This window comes from Cololabis saira, chromosome 1, assembly GCF_033807715.1.
Source record: "Cololabis saira isolate AMF1-May2022 chromosome 1, fColSai1.1, whole genome shotgun sequence".
NCBI lineage: Eukaryota > Metazoa > Chordata > Actinopteri > Beloniformes > Belonidae > Cololabis > Cololabis saira.
In genome coordinates, this window is record NC_084587.1 from 37,042,909 (window position 1) to 37,065,947 (window position 23,039).

Genomic DNA, 23,039 nt, shown 5'->3' on the forward strand with positions numbered 1-23,039 from the left:
ATAAGAATAATAATTTAAAATAATTTAAAAACCAATCAAAGGAGGATTTGCTATTCCTCCACTTACTACAATGAATATGACATTTAGAATTAGACGAAGAATTAGAATGTCTTTATGGTCATTTGTACAGGTACAACGAAATTGGATGCTATCGTTACGGTGCATGGTTTTTAAAAAAAAATAGATATATTAAAACAACAACTATAAAAATAAATACTGTCTAAAAGGACACAAACAGGAAGACAACATACAGGTATTGCACGATTCTATGGCAGGTATTGCACGGTTCGGTCAGTATTGCACATGGAAAAAGTCAGTTTGAGTATTTCGCAGTATTGAGTGTAGTTATGGCTCTGGCATAGAAACTGTTCTTGAGTCTGTTTGTGCGTGATTTCAGTGTCCTGAAACGTCTGCCTGATGGCAACAGTTCAAAGAGTGAGTGTCCGGGGTGAGATGGGTCCTTGATGATTCTCCTGGCTTTCCTGAGACCCCGGGTGTTGTACAGCTCCTCCAGGGAGGGGAGAGTGCAGCCTATTATTTTTTGGGCCGTTGTGACGACCCTCTGGAGTGCCTTCCTATTTGCCACTGTGCAGCTGGAGAACCACACACATATGCAATAAGTGAGAATTAGGGTTGCCACCTTTCAGAAATAGAAATAAGGGACGTCCTGATTTCAGCAGTGCAGGAGCCAAAAAAAAAGCCCCAAAAACTTCTAAACTGAACAAAAATTTGTTTATTTTATATGAAAAAACTAAATGCTTTGATTTAAAGTTTAAAGTGCTTTAATAGCTTTGAACTTGCATGACTGTACAGACAGACAACCATACTAGCAACTGAAATAGCCTCCTATGCTACGTATGTCCACATCAGCCCAGATGTAATATAGCCTACAGGTGAAGAATATGGTGTAAAAGTTAATTTATTTCAATAATTCAACTAGAATATGGTGTAAAAGTTAATTTATTTCAATAATTCAACTAGAATATGGTGTAAAGGTTAATTTATTTCAATAATTCAACTAGAATATGGTGTAAAAGTTAACTTATTTCAATAATTCAACTAGAATATGGTGTAAAGGTTAATTTATTTCAATAATTCAACTAGAATATGGTGTAAAGGTTAATTTATTTCAATAATTCAACTAGAATATGGTGTAAAAGTTAATTTATTTCAATAATTCAACTAGAATATGGTGTAAAGGTTAATTTATTTCAATAATTCAACTAGAATATGGTGTAAAAGTTAATTTATTTCAATAATTCAACTAGAATATGGTGTAAAATTTAACTTATTTCAATAATTCAACTAGAATATGGTGTAAAATTTAACTTATTTCAATAATTCAACTAGAATATGGTGTAAAATTTAATTTATTTCAATAATTCAACTAGAATATGGTGTAAAGGTTAATTTATTTCAATAATTCAACTAGAATATGTTGTAAAAGTTAATTTATTTCAATAATTCAACTAGAATATGGTGTAAAATGTAACTTATTTCAATAATTCAACTAGAATATGGTGTAAAATTTAACTTATTTCAATAATTCAACTAGAATATGGTGTAAAAGTTAATTTATTTCAATAATTCAACTAGAATATGGTGTAAAGGTTAATTTATTTCAATATTTCAACTAGAATATGGTGTAAAAGTTAATGAAAATACGTTACAAATCGTGTCCTGTATTAGTTCAATAAGGGACGCAACATTTTTTTCTCAAATAAAGGACAATTCCGTATTTTACGGGACGGGTGGCAACCCTAGTGAGAATAGTTACCCATGAGAATAACTATATTTTTTATGTCAGATACATTCGATTTCAAGTTATCTATAGGCTATAGAAAAAAATATGAGCGATATCAAAGACTAGTATGTCCTCTATTCTAAGTAGTAACCAGTTTCTTAATTCTAACCAGAAGTTTCTGGACGCAGCCTGGATGTGTGTTGGTGGTGTAAATCTGTCGAGCTTAAAAACTACAAAACCCACAAACTTCCGCGTTCAGGTTCTTGAAGCGGATTGGTGGATTCAGCGTCCAATCAGGAAGCAGAGACGTGTCTCGCTGTCAAAGCGAGAGAGCATCCTTCCGTCATGGCGTCTGTTTGTGGTAAAGCCGTTGTTAACCTGCAAATCCTCTCTGTTTTCACGCTGTTGCTGCTATGTCCGCCGCTCGGAGGAGGACAAAAGAAGAAAGAGGTAATGCATCACGGATCAAACATGTTTTTTCCACCGGGTATCGTAGTGTTGTTTTTTTTAAAGAGATGCCCGAAGATGCATCTGCCCCTGATGGTTAAGCTAGCACTTTTGTATTCCCATTTGAACAAAATAAATGAAAGCGACATCTCATACTTATTTTTCTGACCTGACGGTCTCAACTTGCTTTCCAAAAACACCAAACGCACATGAACAGGCATAGCAAGCTCATGAACACGGTCAGGTAGTTTGTCTCATTCTGTAAGGATACCTGAATATTGATGTAATACTCAGCAATGCTGCAGCTTTACGTCTCCAGATGCTTTTGTCGCTACATTTTTGCAGTTTTAAGCTTTAGTTCGGAAGTCATGTGCGCAGAAAATGAATCATTTTGTTCGTAGCTTAACAAACATTATATGTGTGTGATTTCACTCGAGCCACAAAATATAAGTGTATATGGTTCTTGTATTTAGATCACTGTTGTGCAGCTGCTGCAGTTTAATGTGAACGTGTCATGGGGTTATGTTGACGAATGGATGAATGGATGAATGAATGAATGAATGAATGAATGAATGAATGAATGAATTGTCTTTATTTCGATCTTCAATTCAATTTTATTTTTACTCTTGTACAAGTTATTTACAAAACAAAATGAAAAAAGTAAAATAAACATTGCTTTTTGCCGTAAAGGTGTCGGCTGAAGCTGTAGCTTATTATCTGTCTTTATTACAGTTTAATCTATCCTCACCTTTCATTTTGCAATATTGTTTGGGGGAGTACATTTACAACTACTCTCCATAAAATCTTAATTCTCCAGAACCGTTTTGTAAGACTTGCATCTCGATCTGTCTGGGATGCTACTGCTGCTCCTTTATTTAAAAATCTACAGATCCTTACTATTTATGACATCAACAGTTACCAAATATGCATTTTTCTTTACAAAATATTTTCCTCAGAAGGAAATGTTCCTGAGCACTTTAGGTCATACTTTGCCACTAACTCTCAATTTCATTCCTACTCAACTCGGCAGGCCCTCGCCCTACATCCACCTAAATGTCTGGAATCAAGAAGCCAATTTTTGTTTAGGTATAGAGGTGTCAAAGTCTGGAATAGTTGGTACCATATTGCAAACAATTGTAGGTCCCTATCCATTTTCAAAAGTCGCTCAAGAGAGCATTTAATTCAACAATGTAGTCAAGAAAGCTCTTAATGTTCTTTTGCACTTCATATTCTGTGTTGCCATTTGTTCAGCATAATACTCATATTTTCATGATCATGTGTACAGTATTTTTTTTATCTTCTTTTTTTTATTATTTTATTTTCATTCATGTTCTATGTGCAATTTTTATGATTTATTTTTATTTTTAGGATTTTGTATCCTCATAAGTATTTTGTTAAATGTTATTAGGTGGGGGCTCCTCATAAGCCTACTGGCTTGCTCGCTCCTCCCTGTTTCTTTTAACTGAACTTATTTGTGTAATGTTATTTTTTTTATGTTATGTGCTAAATAAAACTAAACTAAACTTAGTGCCGACCCCTTTTTCTTTTGTGATCAGCTTAAATCTGAAACATTAGCATTAATCCGTGGAAACAAACAATGCATAAAGAAGACAAAAAATAAATAAGACAAAATATAAAATGGACGTTTCACATTCTAGAATGTTTTTGATAATATACTTTATAGTTATAGTATTTTATATTTATTTACAATATTTTCCTTAAACATTTTCTTGAACTTGTAGATAGAACTGCAAATGTTTAGGTCGTTGTCACAACTATTCCATATTTCTCTTGCCTTAATTAATGTGCATCTCTTTTTTAATATTTGTTCTTGCTGTCGTCATCTCAAACATGAGTTTTCCCCTCAGGTGATAGCGGGGTTTCTTGCAGTTTGGAACAAATCCTGAATGCAGTTTGGAAGCAGGCAAATAAGGCAAATAAAACTGTTTTCTGCTGTACTATATCATGGAATTTTAAAATATTATATTTAATAAAGAGATTATCTGTTTGTTCATGAAGCCGTGGCAGGTCAGTTCCATGAGAAAGGGAAGAAACAAGGAAGTTATGACTTATTTATTCTGAGATATCTGTCTCTGCATTGTGAGGTCTGTTTGATCATTGCTACATCCGTACAGAAAACGGCCCCATGGACTGCAACAATGGTAATTTATAATGATTTCAAGTGCCACCCACTCATGCTTTGAATGTTAGTAAAACATTTCATTAAAAAAATACCATTGAGAAATGACAACCACTTAAAACAATGTACCACTGTTCAGGGGCTCAAAAGTATCTCTAGGAATTTACATAATTGTACGTGTAATCATAATTTTGAATACTTGGATGATAATACATAACAGTCAATAGATGTCTGGAGCCCATGGATATCTCTAAATGTACTAGTTTCCACTGAGGAGATGCTTTTTCAGGCCTTCACTGCAGCCACCTTCAGTTGCTGCTTGTTTGTGGGCCTCTATGCCTTCATTTTTGTCTTCAGTAACTGAAGAGCATGCTCTGTTTTGTTGAAATCACGTAACTATCTTGGCTATTGAAAAGTGGAGAATATAGCCTTTGACATGCTCAGAATTCCTCTTGCTACTTTTGTAGCAGAGTAATTACATGAATTTACACCAGGTAGGCATACATTCCTCCACCACGTTTGACGTTATTATGTGGTATTCTTTTGTGGGCTGTTCCTTTCCTTTTCTATACATATGTTTTGACAAAAGTTGATCTTGATTTCATCAGTCCAAATAATCTAATGCCAGAACACGATGTCTTATATATATTTATATATGTACCCTATCCGCACTCTCTTTATATATAAGGCGCACCGCATTATACGGTGCACTGAATATACGGTAAGATACTGTAGTATAGTGGCTGGGGTTGAGTTACGCATCTACCTGATGGAGCTGCGCTACAGGGTATGCTACAAAATGCTACAAAATGCTACAGCAAATGCAAAAAAAATGGTCCCGGCTCCGTCACGTCATAGTCGCCATTATGCGAGTCAGTGTCGCTGCTGTCATCTTGAACGTTTGACGATTCTTGCCTTTGTAAAAGCTCGGACCACAGTTGAGGCTGATATATCAGCCCAGGCATCCAGATGGTGGCGTATGCGCGGCGCTGCCGTCCCGTCTTGGTGAACGTGTTCCCCTTCTGCCATCCACCGCTCCCACGCAATCCGCGTGACTGAGAGCCTTGAGTTTGAACTCTGCGTCGTAAACGTGTCTCTTTAAAAGGGGTCTTTACACAAGTGATGTGGGACTGTAATAAATGACAGTTTTTTAGTGCCGTTTTTAGAGCTGTTACTTGGGTGACACCGACTACAGTATCCAAAATCCCCCTGACTACAATAACAGAAATTACCGTAATGATCCTATACGGTGCACCGCATTCTAAGGCGCACTGCCAGGTTTTGAGAAAATTAAAGGCTTTTAGGTGTGCCTTATAGTGCAGAAAATACATTGTGTGTGTGTGTGTGTGTGTGTGTGTGTGTGTGTGTGTGTGTGTGTGTGTGTGTGTGTGTGTGTGTGTGTGTGTGTGTGTGTGTGTGTGTGTGTGTGTGTGTGTGTGTGTGTGTGTGTGTGTGTAAAAGGTATTGGCTCACCTGCCTTGACTCGCATATGAACTTAAGTGACATCCCATTCCTAATCCATAGGGTCAATATGACATCAGTCCACCCTTTGCAGATATAACAGCTTTAACTCTTCTGCGAAGGGTGTCCACAAGGTTAAGCATTGTGTTTTGGGGAATTTTTGACCAGGAGCGCATCTTCCATGGAGCGCATTTGTGAAATCACACCCTGATGTTAGACGGAAAGGCTGGCTCTCAGTCTCGGCTCTAATTGAACTTATTCAAGGTGTTCTATCAGGTTGAGGCTTGCATGTAACTACTCGGCCATGGAAACCCATTCCATGAAGATTTCGGTGCACTGGTCTTGAGCTAATCTGAAGGCCACATGAAGTGTGAAGGTCTGTAGCCCTCCACTTCGTGGCTGACTTGTTGTCATTCCAAAACACTTCCATGCTCTCATAATACAGCTGACAAGGGAATATTTAAGATGGAGGAAATTTCACGACTGTATTTCCTCTGTTCTCTCATCATCTCCCTCCAGTACCAAACCTCTGTCATTGTCACATTAGTTGTCACTGACGAATATTTTCATGTCGATTTAATCTATTGATTATTATTTAGATTAATCTTTATATTTTTTTTCCCCCACTTTTTGATACATCTTTCTGTTTAATGTCAACAAATAATACATTTAACAATCTCCATAAATCTAAAATAACTTATTCAAAGCCAAAAAAGTGCAAACACTGTTTAAGACATAACTTTGTGTAAAAGTCAATAATTCTACCATAAATTCTGACAAATGTAAGTCTGAATCGTTTTCCATCAAAGCCTTAATCACGGCACAATCCACGTTGAATATGTTACTTTTTTAATCTTAAATGATCTTTTACCGGATGATGGGACAAAGAGGGATGCATATTTGGCAACTGTTAGACAGCAAAAACAAGACATTAATAGTAATCAATATGGTTTAGTTTTAAATGCTCAAAGACCCAAATAGGCTGGAACACTTTGAAGCAGGTAAGCCGTTGGCATCAGTTTAATTTTTTACACCAGAAAATGATTAAGCCATGACTTGCACGTGAAAACTATGAATTAACCTACATTTAATGCAGCCAATGCTTTAACTGTCACTTACAGTAATGATTAGGTAAATGCTTATATTGTTGTAGTGTTGTGACTTTAAGGTTTGAGAACCACAGGAAGTTTTCTTTAGAGATGCTCACGCATGGCGGTTATGCTGCTGTGATACGCTGTTTAGATTTTACTAAGCGTACAGAGCACCATTTTGTTGGGTTTCTCCCTGAAAAAGTCTCAAATATGATGCTTGAACACAGTTTTAAGAGGTAGAAATTTCATTCAATTAATGTACTGTATGGTACTTGTACTGTCTGTTGTCAGGGTGTGTGTGTTGATAGGCAATGAATCAACTGTGATACCTAATGTGACCAGCAGAGGGAGATACCTGGTTATATGACTATGGTGTGTGTTGGGGGACCAGAGATGAACAAGAGTAGCTACAGGCGAAGTTTGCTGGATGATGTTCGTCCGTACATTAAGGTTTGAGCACAAGCTTATTATGGATTAAAACCCAGTCTCAACTTTTAAGACTCAAACAATTGTGTACATGCAACGCATCAACGCACTCCATCCAAGTTGATGTAATTACGTTATCGATTATGTCGATGCATAGTTGCAGCTCTTTGGTCCTGGATGCAATTTTAGTTGTGCGACACTACAGAATAACCTTGATACTTTGATGAATGAGAATACTGCAGTGTGCAATGTACGATATAATCAAATGGAAATATTTGAAGTTAACAACATATCGATCCAATGATATATTGTCAGTAGAATTATGCTTTCCCACTTTTTGGTCAGTCTGCTGACACCAGGGCATATTTCTTAGCAATAACCTGTTTTGCATTTACTCAAATACGAATAAGAACTCCTTATTAACTATTACAACTCTTGTTTGGCACTTATCAACTCAGTGATGCTTTAACACCAGTGTTCGCCAATCCTGGTCCTCAGGACCCACTGCCCTGCATGTTTTGGATGTTTCTGTGCTCCACCTCATCTGATTCAAATTAATGGGTCATTAGCAGACTTGAGCAGACCTTGATGACAAATTGATGTGGTGATCCAACCATCTGAATTGGGTGTGCTGAAGCAGAGAAATTTTCGAAACATGCAGAGCAGTGGGTCTCAAGGACCAAGATTGGGAAACGCTGTTCTACATTATTGACAAACAGATTAGCGATTCCTAGCTATTTATTCATCTGACTTTCAGGCACCTCCCTATCAAACATCTGATTTTGATTTTTTTCCCTCTCTTTTTTGTGTTTGTGTGTGTGTGTGTGTGTTCCAGTATAAACAAATAGTGGTCAGGAGAAAGGAACACACAAGATTTTACAGACAGCCATATTTTCAGTGAGCCACAGTAAAGATATTGAAGGGTTATAATGTGAAAAATGTGCTCTCACAGTTGCCTGCCCAGGGCCATTGCAGAGCAGGAAGACGAGGCAGAGGAAGATCTTATTTTGCTCGAAATGGACAAAATGGTGAAGCAGCACTTTGTATTCATCTCACAAGTTTCTACTCACCCTCATTGCTCTTTCGTCTGATGCTGGCTAGTGTTTGCTCTCCAAAATAGAAAATCAGTGCTAGATTGTGGGCACTAGTTATGATTTAATAAGATTCGGTAAATCCTTAACCTGTTAAGCATGACATTCTCATACAAAGTGTTCTATAATGTTGCTCAGCCAACATATGAAGTGGGGAACTTCTTATTGATAGCGGCCCTCATCAGTACTCTCATTTATACTCATCTCTATGATTTGGAACAAAAGTTAAAGGTATGTCATAAAAAATACTTATTGCTTTTCAGAGGCTAAAAGAAATCGAAAAAAAAAAACAAAGAGATAATTATGAACATAAATTACCAGGATATATGTGTGATCAGAATGTAATTGGAAATTCTGGCATGTGTCTTTAGTCCTCTTTGGCCCACTCAAAATTACCTTAAACACTTTTTATTGAAGAAAATCAACATGTTGATTAACTAATTTTACAGTGAGTTTCCATTTCTGTGTTCAAGGCACAGTGTCCCATATACAGAAATGGAAAAGTAAGAGTATCCAGTAAGCTTATCTGTGCTTCAAAATTAAGTATAACACAGAGGACAACTAAATGTGCACATCTGGGCGTGCCTACTGTAGCTAAACTGACTAGATTCCACTGAAGGGAAGGGCAGTAAATCTTTCAGTTTATTTGGTAACGTATCTGTGACATATATATACATTTTCTGGCCCTGCATCGTCCCATCATCCCCTGCGTCTCCCACTTACAGTAGCATGGGGAATGTGCTGATCTTGGGTGTGTGGTAACAATTATCAGTATATAGTACCCATCCCTAATAGGAAGCAGTGCCAAATGTATGAAGAATGCAGGGAAAAGCTTTAAGATTGACTAAATCCTTTTCTGGAGGTCATTCTGCTATTGAAGCTTCTCTCAGTAACACACATAAGAAGTGTCTGATTGCTATGAACTTGATAACCTGGTGTTAATAGAAATCAAATCCATGAGTTTTACATCTCATCGAGTAGTGAAAGAAAGAGCCAGTATTCTTAACAAAATTTGTTTTGGGTGATGAGTAGGGGTGAAACAGTATACCCTATGTTGGTATACCATGGTGGTGTAGAGCCACGGTGGTGACACCGTGAGATTTCCAAGCTCACGGTGAAGGTAATGAATTATTTTAATATTATGCGGCTCAACTCCATATTGAATATCATAAATCCCACTGTAGCCGGTCTATGATCCTTCATTTAAAGAGCGTGGTTATTGTTGTTGTACGTCGCTTTCATTCTCCATGGAACGGCTGGTCCTGTTGTCTACAGAATATGCAGAAGTACAAGACATCACTACGTCGCTTAGCAACGCTTTGTTCACTTGTAGAGTAGTTGTTTGTGTGGCGCATGGCAGTGACGAGTAAAGAAGACGAGCGAAAGATGGACTCTAATAGATGGATGCATAATGGAGGGAGTATGCGAAACATACTATACATCTTCACAAGGCCTCTGCTATAGCATATATATATATATATATATATATATATATATATATATACTGTATGTGTGTGATACGTATATGGAGAGAGAGAGACCTTAGTGACTGAGTATGAATATATTAACTAAATATAAGTTGTATTACTTTACATTAAGCCTGTACATTTTTCTGATACTGATACTTGTCTGTTTTGTTGTTCATTGCATGGCCCTTAGTACCAAAAAATCTCAAAAAAAAAAAAAAAATATTGTCACCGTGAAATACCTTGGTACTGTCACCGTCCTTTAAAATCCCATATCCTTACATTCCAAGTGATGAGTAAGGAAGTCCATGACGTCCTTTTTATGCCGGGTTCCATTTGTCCTCGGAAGTGGGGATTTCCCAGTTCCCAGTCGGAATTTTCAACTGGAACGCCCCTCGAAGTGGGATTTCCCACTGGGAAAGTGGGAGAGTCTTCACCACCCCCGAGTTCACATTCCAAGATGGCTGCCCCGGTTGTAAACAGTAGAAGAGAGCTCTGTAAAAATTCGTAGCACTTCATTTTAGTTTTGGTCACACTAAATCAGTCGTATACAAGTATTGTTCGGCATATATGCTGTTATAGTGTAATTTACATTTTTCATGTGGTATATGCAAACTACAAACTTGTTTACCTACTTTGTAACTGGAACGCTGATAACTCGGCTGTGACGTCATTCCCAGTTCCGAGTTCCGACTTCCGAGGTAAATGGAACGCAGCATTATTCCCTACTTGTGTTATCATTTTTAGCAAGTTGTTTCAATAGGAGTGTTTTTTTTTTTGCCCCCCCGGCTTATATTTCATTAATCCATGTTCACCATGGTAGTTAAACTCAAAAAACGACCGCCCGTTGTTGTTTTTCTTTTAATGGTACAGTACCTGAAAGTATTTTGCATGTCGCACTATGCTTACTGTAATGGAAATGGCAGCAACAGGCTCTCTGTGGTTTGTGTGAAAACACAGTAGATATAATTGCTTCCAAAAACTTTTAAGTGTTGTCATTATATGTTATTTTAAAGAATTTTACATTAAATACATAATTTCAAGGTAAACCCACTCTAAATGAAAGGACTGGTAGCATGACCCACACAGCTTTGGCATGTTAATACCCAGCGGAGGCTGTGGCGGAGCCTGTGGGTTGCTGGATCAGACATGAGTGGCCACCTGGGTTGAATGAGTGGTTACCTTTTCATTTGTTACTCTTGAGAAGCATCAACTTATCGTTAGCTTAGTAGTTGATTAGTTCAATAAGGTTATATCCTCCATCTCATTGTTTCCCCTTTTACTTGGCTGAAATGTAAATGACTTGACTGAAATGTAAATGGTATTTCTAAAAGAAGACGTAAGTGTAAAGTGCCATAAATAGTTTGGTCAAAAAGAAAGAGACGAGGATCAGAGAGAGCAGTTCAGTTCTTTTCTTTCATCCATCCATCCATCCATTATCTATACCCGCTTTATCCTTTGCAGGGTCACGGGGTCTTTTCTTTCAACAGACCTTAAATACTGCTGAATGATTCTTTGAGTCAGAAGAGATAAATTGAGAAATACAGGAGAACCTTCAACTCCAAGAAAGAAAGGAAGGGAAATAAAAAATAAACTAGGGCAGCAGAAGCTTTGATTTTAAAAGGCTGCCATATGCCCCTCAGGCAGAGGACACATATTTATACCCCTTTAATACGTCCTTGGTCATCACCTCAGTTGTGCTAGATATTTTAGCTGGTGTTGTGTTTCTGTCTTGGGGCTGACCACAGCACAAAGAAAGAACTCATGTAAGCATTTCCTGTACCTAGGTATGCAGAGTCAGGGGAGGTAAGAAGAGGAAAAAGTCCAGGACTGTAATTCTGAAGCACTGAGAATAGTATTTTATTTATATATATATATATATATATATATATATATATATATACACACACACACACACACACACACACATATATATATATATATATATATATATATATATATATATATATATATATATATATATATATATATATATATATATATATATATATATATATATATATATATATATATTTACACACACACACATATACATATGAGAGAGAGAGATAGAAATTGCACCACCAAGGGAGCAGTCTAATAAGTGGATCGTAATAATAAAACCTTGCTACCGCTGCACACAGAGGTCCAATAAACTACTGGGTAGACCCTTCAGGGCATAAGCAAAGCCACTTGCAAAGTTTAAATTTGGCTGTAGGAAAGTAAACACCAGGTAAGCAGTTTTGACTTTTGGTTTTATGGCTTACCAGTTCACCTGGGAATAAAGCACATGTCAGTGATCTTACATTTTAAAATTTGTCTTCCTTCTGATACATTTTTACAGTATCTTCAGGAACTGATAAAACACACAATTTCTGACCTACTGAATAAATTACCCCCATTATAACTAATTGAATTGCTTAAATTTCACGTTTTCAAATGTGTGTTGGATTTTACATTTTCTCCATTCCACAGGACAGAGTCCTCTCTTTCATAGGAAATCTAAAAATGTAGTGCAGCGTATTAATGGAATTAAACATCTTATCAAATAAAATCCAGCTAATAAGGAATGTATCCTCCTTTATGCATTATTATAGATCATTAACCTTTTCTCTTATTTACACATTTTGATACACAAAATACACCAGTTGTTGGACATGACATTTGTTTCAATATAAATTGTATTTTCGTCCAACATGATCTTTGAGTTAGGAAAAAACAGGCAAAAGAACCCCCCAAAACCTTTTAAACAATAGTTTTTTTTTCCCTTCGTCTACGTTCCAGCATTTCTAGTCCAATGATGGTAACCAATTGCATACTTAACTTGATCATATTATTTTTTGTATCACTTTTTAAAACTGCAACATCTAATATTTGTTTAACGTTGGTATACCAGTTGGTTTCAAGTCATATTTTTTATGCAGATTCTGTTTTACACATGAAAACAATGTGTTTTCTACAAATGCCTGAGTGGTTATGATGTTTCACAGGGTTCCCAGCTGGGAACAATCTGTCCCCTCTCAATGTTTCTTTAATATTATCAAATGAATAAAACATTCATTCTCACTGTCATGCTGATAACATGCAGCTTATGGGGTTTTGTTAAAAACTTAAACTGAATTAACACAATAGCCATATTGTCAAATTATTTCAACCAAATGTTAAAGATCTGTTTTAACTTTTCATTTTATAACCACAAGTGTGTTACGTCAGACTTATGTGAGCCTGACAGTTCTCTGCGTGCATGTGCTTCAGATGCCTTTTTTCCATGTGTCATCCTGTTAACAGCCACAGAGAATGTCATATTTGTGTGATCATATTAAAGCCAGAGATTTGATTGAGGCAGGATACAAATGGTTTAGATTGGAACAATCACAGCTGTTGGTCGTAATAGTCTCCAGAGGACAGTAAAGACTTGCCCCAGCTATATATGAAAAGATCAGTGAGGAGTAGATTGATTTAGCTGTATTACTGGTGATGATGACAACACTCTGCATGCAAATAGGCAAAAGGCCACCTGAGTTGTGATATTCACACACACAGAATCGTGTTCACATAGTATATAGCTATGAGTTAACAGTGTGAGAATCAGGTCTCTGGAGAAGCTATTGAAAGTTTACATTGACATTAAAATAACATCGTGAAATATTGGCTATAGAACTCTTGTGCTAAACCTTAAAAAGAATCGCGCACACACTAAGATCACAGTGTGAACGTAATCATATAGGCCTGTCTAATCTGTAATTTTCTACCTCAGGCAAAACCAAGGTTATAACTGTTGACAGCAAACATCTCATCTGTTGTAAATTAGTTGCTTGGCTTCCATTACTGCTGGATTTTTGACTAGGATTATTTTCCTTTAATTCAGATAAACATGTCCAGAGCAGTTTTCTTTCATCAGTGCACAAACAAGGCTTCCCTTTTCAGGGTCCTTTCCTGCAGAACCAGCTCCAAAATAATGAGTTACACTCTGCTTTTAAGACTAACCCTGAAACGTGTCTTTTTGAACAAGTTTATTTTGAACTTTCTGAACTTTTGGAGCACTACTTGACTCAGTATTTAAAACATGTTTCATATTGTTACTGTGTGTTTTTGAGTTTCTTCTTTTTTTCTAAAACACATTGGTTGTTCACTAAAATTGCAGCCAAGCAACTCTGCAAACCATGTCTACTGATCGCAACAAATCCATGGTGATTGGTGAGCAGGGGTCCCTGGTGTTTAAGAAAGCCAAGTCCTTGAGGAAGACTTGTTTCACTCACTGTTTATTATTTAATCACAAATGTACTGGAGTAAGTTGTTCTGGCAAAAGCATTAATGACTCAAATCTTAAGTCACATTTTAGTTTGATGGAACTGGAAGTGATTACATATTAACATATTTATAGAATAATAACTTGTGTTGTAGTTATAACTGGTGAAATGTTTTGTTTTTTTTTATTTAACAACCACTTTGTGTTAATCAGTACCATTTTCAGCCTGTATATGGATTTAGTGTTTCTGCTTCAGAGTGGATGTCGATGTGTGAGGTTAAGATGAACAAGGTTAGTAATTATGTGCTTATGTACATCGGTTGGTGTCTGTTTGAATCATGTAGGCCGAGCCACCATACTGGGTTAAATCAGCAACAGCACTCATTGTCTGCATTCTTTTTTTTCTATGCCAGCGGTTTTACTGTCGTTATTGACTGACACATATAAGACATTTTCCTTTTATTGCTTCATTACCTCTTTTTTTCCTTTCCCCCATTCTATCACAGTCTTTGTACATTTCTGCATTCATCAAGATGCCTTTCAATAAATTAGTTTTCCCACTCTAGTTCCCCTTTTTTTTTTGTCATCTTATGCGTACATGCGTGCAACAGCTTAATCTTAGGTGATGCTCCGTGTGTCCGTTGCATCAGCAAAGGGAGATACATTTTGTGGCCAACCACACATTTCCCTCGTGCCAATAAAACCCAAATTGTAGCTAAAAAAAAAAAAACATGAGGCGAAATGTTTCACCGCTCTCCCAGTAAATTCAGGAGGGATTTGTTTGGATCTCGCTCATTAACTGTAGCTATCTGAATTATTGATGCACCAGTGTCAGCCCTGTTTTCCTAGTGACTGATGGCCTGTGTTCCTATGTCATTTTCATTCTCTGTTATTCCTCCTTTTCTCCTCCCCTTTCCATCACATCCATAACTCATTTTGGCAAAAGGATTTCTATCTCCGGTTCTCCATCCCCTTACCAAACCCTTTTCCCTTCTTGTGTCACTTATTCCTTTCATGAACCAATATTCTCTTTCCACCCCTGTGACATTTTGATAATTATGTGCCATCATGAAATGATTTCTTTGTTCCATGTTCTCCGGGCTTTTCCTGTTCATGCTTCCCAACTCTATTCTAATATTCTTGGCATTTCTGTTGTTAATTTCTTGGCCAGTCCTGTAAAATGTGAGGGATGCAGGGTATTTCCTTTTTGATGCAAACATTCTTAGTGCCATTAATCAAAGTCATAGACACCCAAGGAAATTTGCTTTCTTTCTTTCTTGCTTTCTCTCTCTTTCTCTCTTTCTCTCTTTTTCTCTCTTTCTCTCTCTCTCTCGCTCTCTCTCTCTCAGGTAGTCAGTTATTTAATCATAAATCATTCATCTGCTGAATGAGTAATTTAACAACTATTCAGTCAGTCATTTACTCTGAGATTACCCCTCAGCATTACAGATGTTCATGCCATTTCCCAAGGATATGTTACATGTAACATTGACATTCACTTGTTTCTTTAATGATTACTTTTGTAGTAACGTATACAACATATACAGTTTTTAATGAAATAGGGTTAAGTGCAGATAATCAGCCTTTAATTTGAGGTTGGTCACTTTAAACTGGGAAACAGATTAGGGAATTACAGCTTTTTCATATAGACTTTTTTTCAGAGGGGTCAAACTGAATTCTGCCAACAGGTCTAAGAGGAGAGTAATATTTATAGGGTTTATTCTATTCTTTATTCCTTGGTTTAATGTTTTTCTTTTTTTATAAACCAGTATTTTGGATCTGGACAAAGTACCGTATTTTGTGGACCATTAGGCGCACCGTATTATAAGGCAAAATATCAATGAACAGGTGTATTTTTATACATAAGACGCACCGGGTTATAAGGCACATGTATAAAGCGAAACAGAACAATCTGGTAAATCGAACTTCATTCACGATAACTCAAATTATCGTTCAGTTGTAACTCTAATACAGAAAAATACTCACATTTTAAAACATTCTTCTTCTACCCACCCATAAAAAGTGGAGGAGGTAAGCCTCGTACTATGTACTGTTCCCTGAAGTAAGTCTGAGGTTCGAACAACGTTGTAGTCCAACATTTGATTATAATTGGATTATGATACAGATTTGAAAATTTGCGTTACGGTAAGCACCTAACGTTGACTTGATGTCTAATTATAGTAAGGTAACTACCAAAGTCACACATTTTTTTCGGTGCAGTGTACCAAATAAAACTACAAACAAAATCCATACATAAGGCGCACCGGATTATAGGGCTTGCTGCCGATTTTTGAGAGAAATTAAGGATTTTAAATGAGCCTTTTAGTGCAGAAAATACAGTAGGTGATGTGGTGTAGTGGTTGGTGCCATCTTTGTACAGATTCTGGGTTTATGGGGTTTCTCTGGATCTGACCATTGGTTGGACCTGTGGTTGTTTGTCTCTGTGTTCACCTAGTCAGTGACTGACTGACCATTCTTCATTTATTGGTCTAAAATCTTAGTTGTATATCTATTTTGGAAAAGTTTAGAAAAATGAATGCTGTTATCAAGACCTTTTGGATACAGGGTTATTTTATGAGCTAATGGCTAAGAATGGGTACTGAGTACCTGTAATTTTTGTTAACAGTACCTAATTGGGTCAGCACCGAGTACCAGTTAGCTACAGAAAAATGATGCAAAATGGCTTTTGGAAAATGTATTGATAGCAATGTTGGTTATTGTTACCCAGGAAAAAAAGAAATCTGCTACAATGAACATAACACTTACAGCAAAGAATACCTTTACACAAATAAAAACAGTTACACTTGAAATAATTACTGTAAATGTGGTTGGTTGTGTTATTTAACACTAGAACCGCTGAGCGGCCGCTGACCTGGCCCTGCCCCTTTTCAACCTTTCTCTGACCCTGCACCTAACCTGGGGCTTGCTGATTGGGCCGGAACTTTGGGAGCTGTGTGCTGGCCTGCGGTCCCCACCCCTGGTCATCCCGTTGCTGCTTCCACATGCCTGCTGTGCTGCTGACGTCCCCGACCCCCCAGTCTGGCCCTCGGCAGGAGGGTCCCCCCTTATGAGCCAGGTCCTGCTCAAGGTTTCTTCCCTCCTAAAGGGGAGTTTTTCCTTGCCACTGTTTGGCTTAAGGCTTTTCTCCCATTATGGGAGTTTTTACCTGCCATTGTTTATGTAATAACTGCTCGGGGGTTTATGTTCTGGGTCTCTGGAAAGCGTCTGGAGACAACTTTTGTTGTATTAGACGCTATATAAATAAAATTGAATTGAATTCAATTGAGCGTGTCACGGGCGGAATGGTATAAGGAGATGGTTTTAGTGTTGAAAGAGGCTGCAGCAGTATTTTTTTTGAAGCCTTTGCAAGTGCGTACTTGTCTAGCTTGTTGCCGATAAGGTGTCCTCTCATCATATTTAAGACGTCCTACTCACACTCAGAAAAATCATTCACAAGTTTACATGAGGACACATACACTCACTCCTGTGCACACAGTTAAGTAGGTTGTTAGATCTTCTGCCATTTTCTCATACTGTGAATGTATTTATCTGTGTATTTACATTTAGCTTATCAAAGATCTGTAAATATTCTCTCTTATTAAATTCTTAATATTTAAGGTGTTCCACTTGAAAACTGAATTTACGTCCTCTTCACAAAGACGTCAGAGGCAAGAAAAAGACAGACCGAAGCCCTTTTTTACCTTCCAGTTCTGTTTCGTCTTACTATACCTGTGGATGGTTTTATTGTGGCCACAGTCCTTTGAAGAAGGTAAAGTATTGCCTAGAAATAATTGAACCCTTTATGAATTATTGAATTATGTTAACCTAGCCTTTTCTAAGCATTTATTTGTCCAGGGAATGTCAAGAAATCACCATATGTCCCTCTGGCACTTCTGCTGCTTATTATTTCTCAGTCACACCTGGGAGTCTTTGGAGAAATATTATACACATGGCTAGAGAAAAAAGTGGGTGTGGTTAGGGGTTAGGGTCAGTGATTATTAAGGTAGAAGGGTTCATGGGACAATAAGAATGGAGAAAGGAGAAAAAAAGATAGAAAAGCTTCCCTCCCTCCGCCTGGTTGCTTTGAGATTTATTAGGAAATGCAGTTCTGTCAAAGCTTGCGCATCCAACTTTCAGGTTATTTATGGCCACAAAAAGCTTATTATAAACACACTCTCACACACAAATACACACTTGCCTGCACACAGAGTAATACCTTAATATTAAGTGATAAACTGGAGCATATTAGCATAAAGCTGTTGTCAGGATAAATGCTAAATGCCATCAAGTGCCAGGACTTGTCTCTTTCATTTTATTAGTTATTTATTTTACAAATGGTAAAAGAAACCAACTTCAGGAATGTAGCACAAGCTTCAGTAATTTTCTTTCTTTTTTGTTTTTGTTTCAAGTGAAAAAGACAGGAGAGTAAGAAAAGGGTATTTATTCTTTGACTGACATAAGTTATCTTATTAGAAACTTGATTTTTGTTGATTGATGCAGCCCCTGATTCACCCTAGCAAATGCTGGTCACTCCCTTTCCAGCTGTTCATATTATCGACCAGCCAATTAGTTTCACCATCTGAGCTTGGTGCATGATCTGTTTAGTGTCTAGTTCACCATTTCCCTGAGACTGACACATCTCTACAGTTTCTTGTAATACAGCTTTAACTATTTTGGTTGTAAGAGGTGTTTTGTAGTTATTGTTTTTTGTAGTTGTGTAGCACTTACGGTGCTTTCTTTACCCTTTTGTGGATTATTTGGTTATGGCAATGTAGTTACCTTTACCTTATGTATCAGTGAAAAAGGGATAGTAGGCAAGATCAGACTCTAAGTACGAAAGAGCCTAAGACCCCGTCCACACGTAGCCGGATATCTGCGGATATCTGCTAAACCGGAGATATTTTCCTCCGTTTTGACCTGTCATCCACACGAAAACGCAAATAAACGAAGGTTTAAAAAAAACTCCGGGCAAAGTGAAGATTTTTGAAAACTCCGTTTATGTAGATGCGTGTGGACACACATAACCGGAGATTTGCGTTTTCGAACCTCACATTATGCGCCAAAACAACAACAAATCTGCTCTGACGTGCGCCTTTTGTTTACTACAGATGATCCAGCATCTGTTCTCCAAGCTATTTATTAAATAAATGGTCTCGGCGACGCGCACCCTAGGTGTAGGGACCGCGGCTCCGCAGAGCCCGCAGAGCCCGCAGAGACGCAGAGCCCGCAGAGACGCGGAGCCGCGGACCCGCAGAGCCCGCAGAGCCCGCAGAGCCCCGGAGCCGCGGAGGTGCAGATGATCTACAGGTTAGAATGCTTATGAAGTGGTCGAAAACGCAGATCTTCGGTTACGTGTGGATGCAAATTTTTTTATAAACGGAGGAGGGAAATATTCGTTTTTAAAAATACCCGGCTACGTGTGGACGGGGTCTAAGGTGCAATCGACATAGGACACAGGCAACACTTTTGTTTAAACAGAAGATTATTGTATGGAAAAATAATTGCTATCAAATATTTCAAATGTAACACAGTAACAAAAAGAATGAGTTCTCTTTACCTCAAAAATAAAAATAAAATAAAATAAAATAAATATCCGGGTATAATCCTATGTCTTTTCTCAATCTCCATCAAATGTTCGTTTAGTATGTAATGTGGGCTCTCCTGCACCTCACAACTCGGATCCGAACAGAAAAACCTGACTTAAGGAATAAGATTTAGAATGAAGTAGCTTAAAAAATGTTGTACAACAATAAAATTTCAAAGAATTTGCAATTACCATATACCAGGGGTAGGGAACCCTGGTCCTAGAGAGCCGCAGTCCTGCATGTTTTAGATGGTTCCCTGCTTCTTTACACCCTGATACAAAGGACTGTGTCAATAACACACTTGTGCAGACCTGAATGAGAAGCTGATGACAATCATTAATTAGAATCAGGTGTGTTGATGCAGCGAGATATCCAAAACATGCAGGACTACGGCTCTCTAGGACCAGGGTTCTCTACCCCTGCCATATACCATTACCATATATAAAATAAAAAAAACAGTTTGAAAAATTGAACAGTACGATTATTTTATTATCACATTCTAAGTGCATAGTAGATATACCTTTTTAAAATATCACAAAATGCCTTTAAAGTGCATTACAAATACACATTGCTTTCTTAGATCTAACAATAAATAACAGAAAAGTTGCAATAAATTGCACTTGTAGATGTTAAGCTATCCTCTACATTGCTCAAGAACCAAGATGACACCATGACTTTACAAAAACTGGGTGCTGCTCCCAAAAGTGAACAGAAAAAAATATTTTTTTTACAACCAAAATATCAAACTATACATACATGTAGCACCTTTTAGTGACATTAATAATTGAATAAACCAACCACAGATAATCATTTTGACCCATATAAAGGCGATTTTTACAATAAAACAGCTAGCGGAAATTAGCATCGGAACTAGAGGAGATTAGCATGCTCTACCAGCACAGTAGATGTGTATGGTACTCACCACTGCAACTGTTTATGTTTATGTAATAATTGCGCAGGGGTCATGTTCTGGGTCTCTGGAAAGCGCCTAGACACAACTTCTGTTGTAATAGATGCTATATAAATAAAATTGAATTGAAAAAATTGAATTGTACTTTCTCTATATTCTGAATATAGAGCAATGGAGGGGAAACCAAAGCTTCAGCGCATGCATTAAAGATGGTGAGGACAGTAATATTTATCTTATAGTAGCATTATTTTAAGCACAGAAATAGCAAATTAAAAAACAAAGGCAATGCTAAATCTGTAGTGAAAGTGTTTCATATTGCAGTTCTTATTTGTATTCCCTAATCAAAACTTACTTTTCAGCATAGATTTTTAACCACACCTTTCTACCTGATTCATCTGTTATAATTTTTTTTTTTTTACTGAAAGTCATGAGATGGATGGAGAACGTCGTTCTTACCAGTGCAATAAATAAATTAAACCAATCAGATAAATTAATGAAAATTAGTGAAATGGCTTTTTGACGAGCAGTGCTTCTAAAACAGCCCATGTTACATTCATAACATCACCTGCCATGTCTTACCGGCAAGGTAAGCATGGCCACACATACTGTATGAATCAGCATCTAGCAGGGCAGTGAGTTGTGAGTGTTTTTGGCTAGATGCACAAAATTTCACTAGATTTTAAGTAAGTGCCTACCTCACACAAAAAATTAATGATAATTTGAACATTCATGGCTGATGTTTGCTCTTATAGTTTGCACAAACTGCAGTATACAGTATATCAAGATTATATTAAAAGTTAATCTCAGTACTTTGTTATATAACCTTTCTTGGCAATGACAGATGTCAAACATTTTCTGTAAGTCTTCACAAGGTTTTCACGCACTATTGCTGGTATTTTGGCCCATTCCTCCATGATCTCCTCTAGAGCAGTGATGTTTTGGGGCTGTTGCTGGGCAACACAGACTTTCAACTCCCTCCAAAGGTTTTCTATGGAGTTGAGATCTGGAGACTGGCTAGGCCACTCCAGGACCTTGAAATGTTTCTTACGAAGCCACTCCTTCTTTGCCCGGGCGATGGGTTAGGGATCATTGTCATGCTGAAAGACCCAGCCCCGTTTCATCTCCAATGCCCTGCTGATGGAGGGAGGTTTTCACTCACAATCTCATGATACATGGCCCCATTCATTCTTTCCCTTACACGGATCAGTTGTCCTGGGGCCTCATTTATAAAAGAGTGCGTAGGATTCATACTAAAAGTGTAAGTGCGCTCAAAAGCCGAAAATGGCATACGCACAAAAAAATCTGGATTTATAAAACATGTGCACGCGCATCTGCACGCAATGTTCGCTTTATAAATCACAGTCCAGCTGGACGGTTGCACACGTGAATTCGCCTCATATCCCGCCCTCTACACGCCCACATTATACCATAAATGGTCAATGCAAACTACCTGATGACTGTATTTGCATATAAATGAGCTTGCTGAGCATGCGCAGCGGCTGCTGCAACCTGTTTCTGCTCTGCGTCGGGATGAATGAGACATCTCAGGTAGGATGATTTGACAGATTAAAATACCCCGTCAGATCACGCTTCCACATAGACCACGCTTCCACATAGACATCAACATTTATCTATGTGGAAGCGTGATCTGACAGGGTATTTTCATCTGTCAAATCATCCTACCTGCCAATATCTATGTGGAAGCGTGATTTGACGGGTTTTTTTCTTCCGCCGAAGCATTGGAACACATAGATCTATGTGGAAGCTCATTCTGACTTCCTGCTGTTAAATCATCTATTTGCATGAAAAAGCCTTTGAAAAAAAAAGAAACCGAGATAAAAGAAACGGGGATCGTACGGTAGTATTTTCTGCCGAGGTAGGACACCTCAGCAGAGAAGTATGTCATTTCATCCTACGGGTAGGACGATTCGCGGAGGTAGGACAACTCGGCAGAACACCGGCTTGGGTGTACATGGATCTATAAGTCTGATATGTGATGATATTAAAAGTATGACATGAACATGAAAGTATGACTTCATTTCACCACCTCACCGCCTGCGTCGCCAGTCTTCAAAATGTTTGTGCGCTACGGTCAGGGTTGGCGTAAAGACACGCACATTTTTCCATTTGTTTTTTTTTTTTTTAAATCCCAACCTTTGCGTAGAAGGTGGCGTGCGCATCTTTCAAACCCTGTTTTGTGCGCACGCAAGCTTTATAAATGAGGCCCCTGGTCCCTTTGCAGAAAAACATCCCCAAAGCATGATGTTTCTACCCACATGCTACACAGTAGGTTTGGTGTTCTTTGGATGCAACTCAGCTTTCTTTCTCCTCCAAACACGACAAGTTGTGTTTCTACCAAAAAGTTCTATTTTGGTTTCATCTGACCATATAACATTCTCCCAATCCTCTTCTGCATCATCCAAATGCTC

The 23,039-nt window shown here is 37.7% G+C and overlaps 1 protein-coding gene across 1 annotated transcript in view; it reads left to right on the forward strand.

The window, feature by feature from the left end:
* Window positions 1-2,072: 2,072 nt before the first annotated feature.
* Window positions 2,073-23,039, forward strand: part of tusc3 (tumor suppressor candidate 3) — an 86,262-nt gene continuing 65,295 nt past the window's right edge. Inside the window, exon 1 of the mRNA XM_061732324.1 lies at window positions 2,073-2,194. Coding sequence (XP_061588308.1) covers window positions 2,090-2,194 — 105 coding nt within the window. The 5' untranslated portion in view covers window positions 2,073-2,089. The remainder of the gene's footprint in view (window positions 2,195-23,039) is intronic.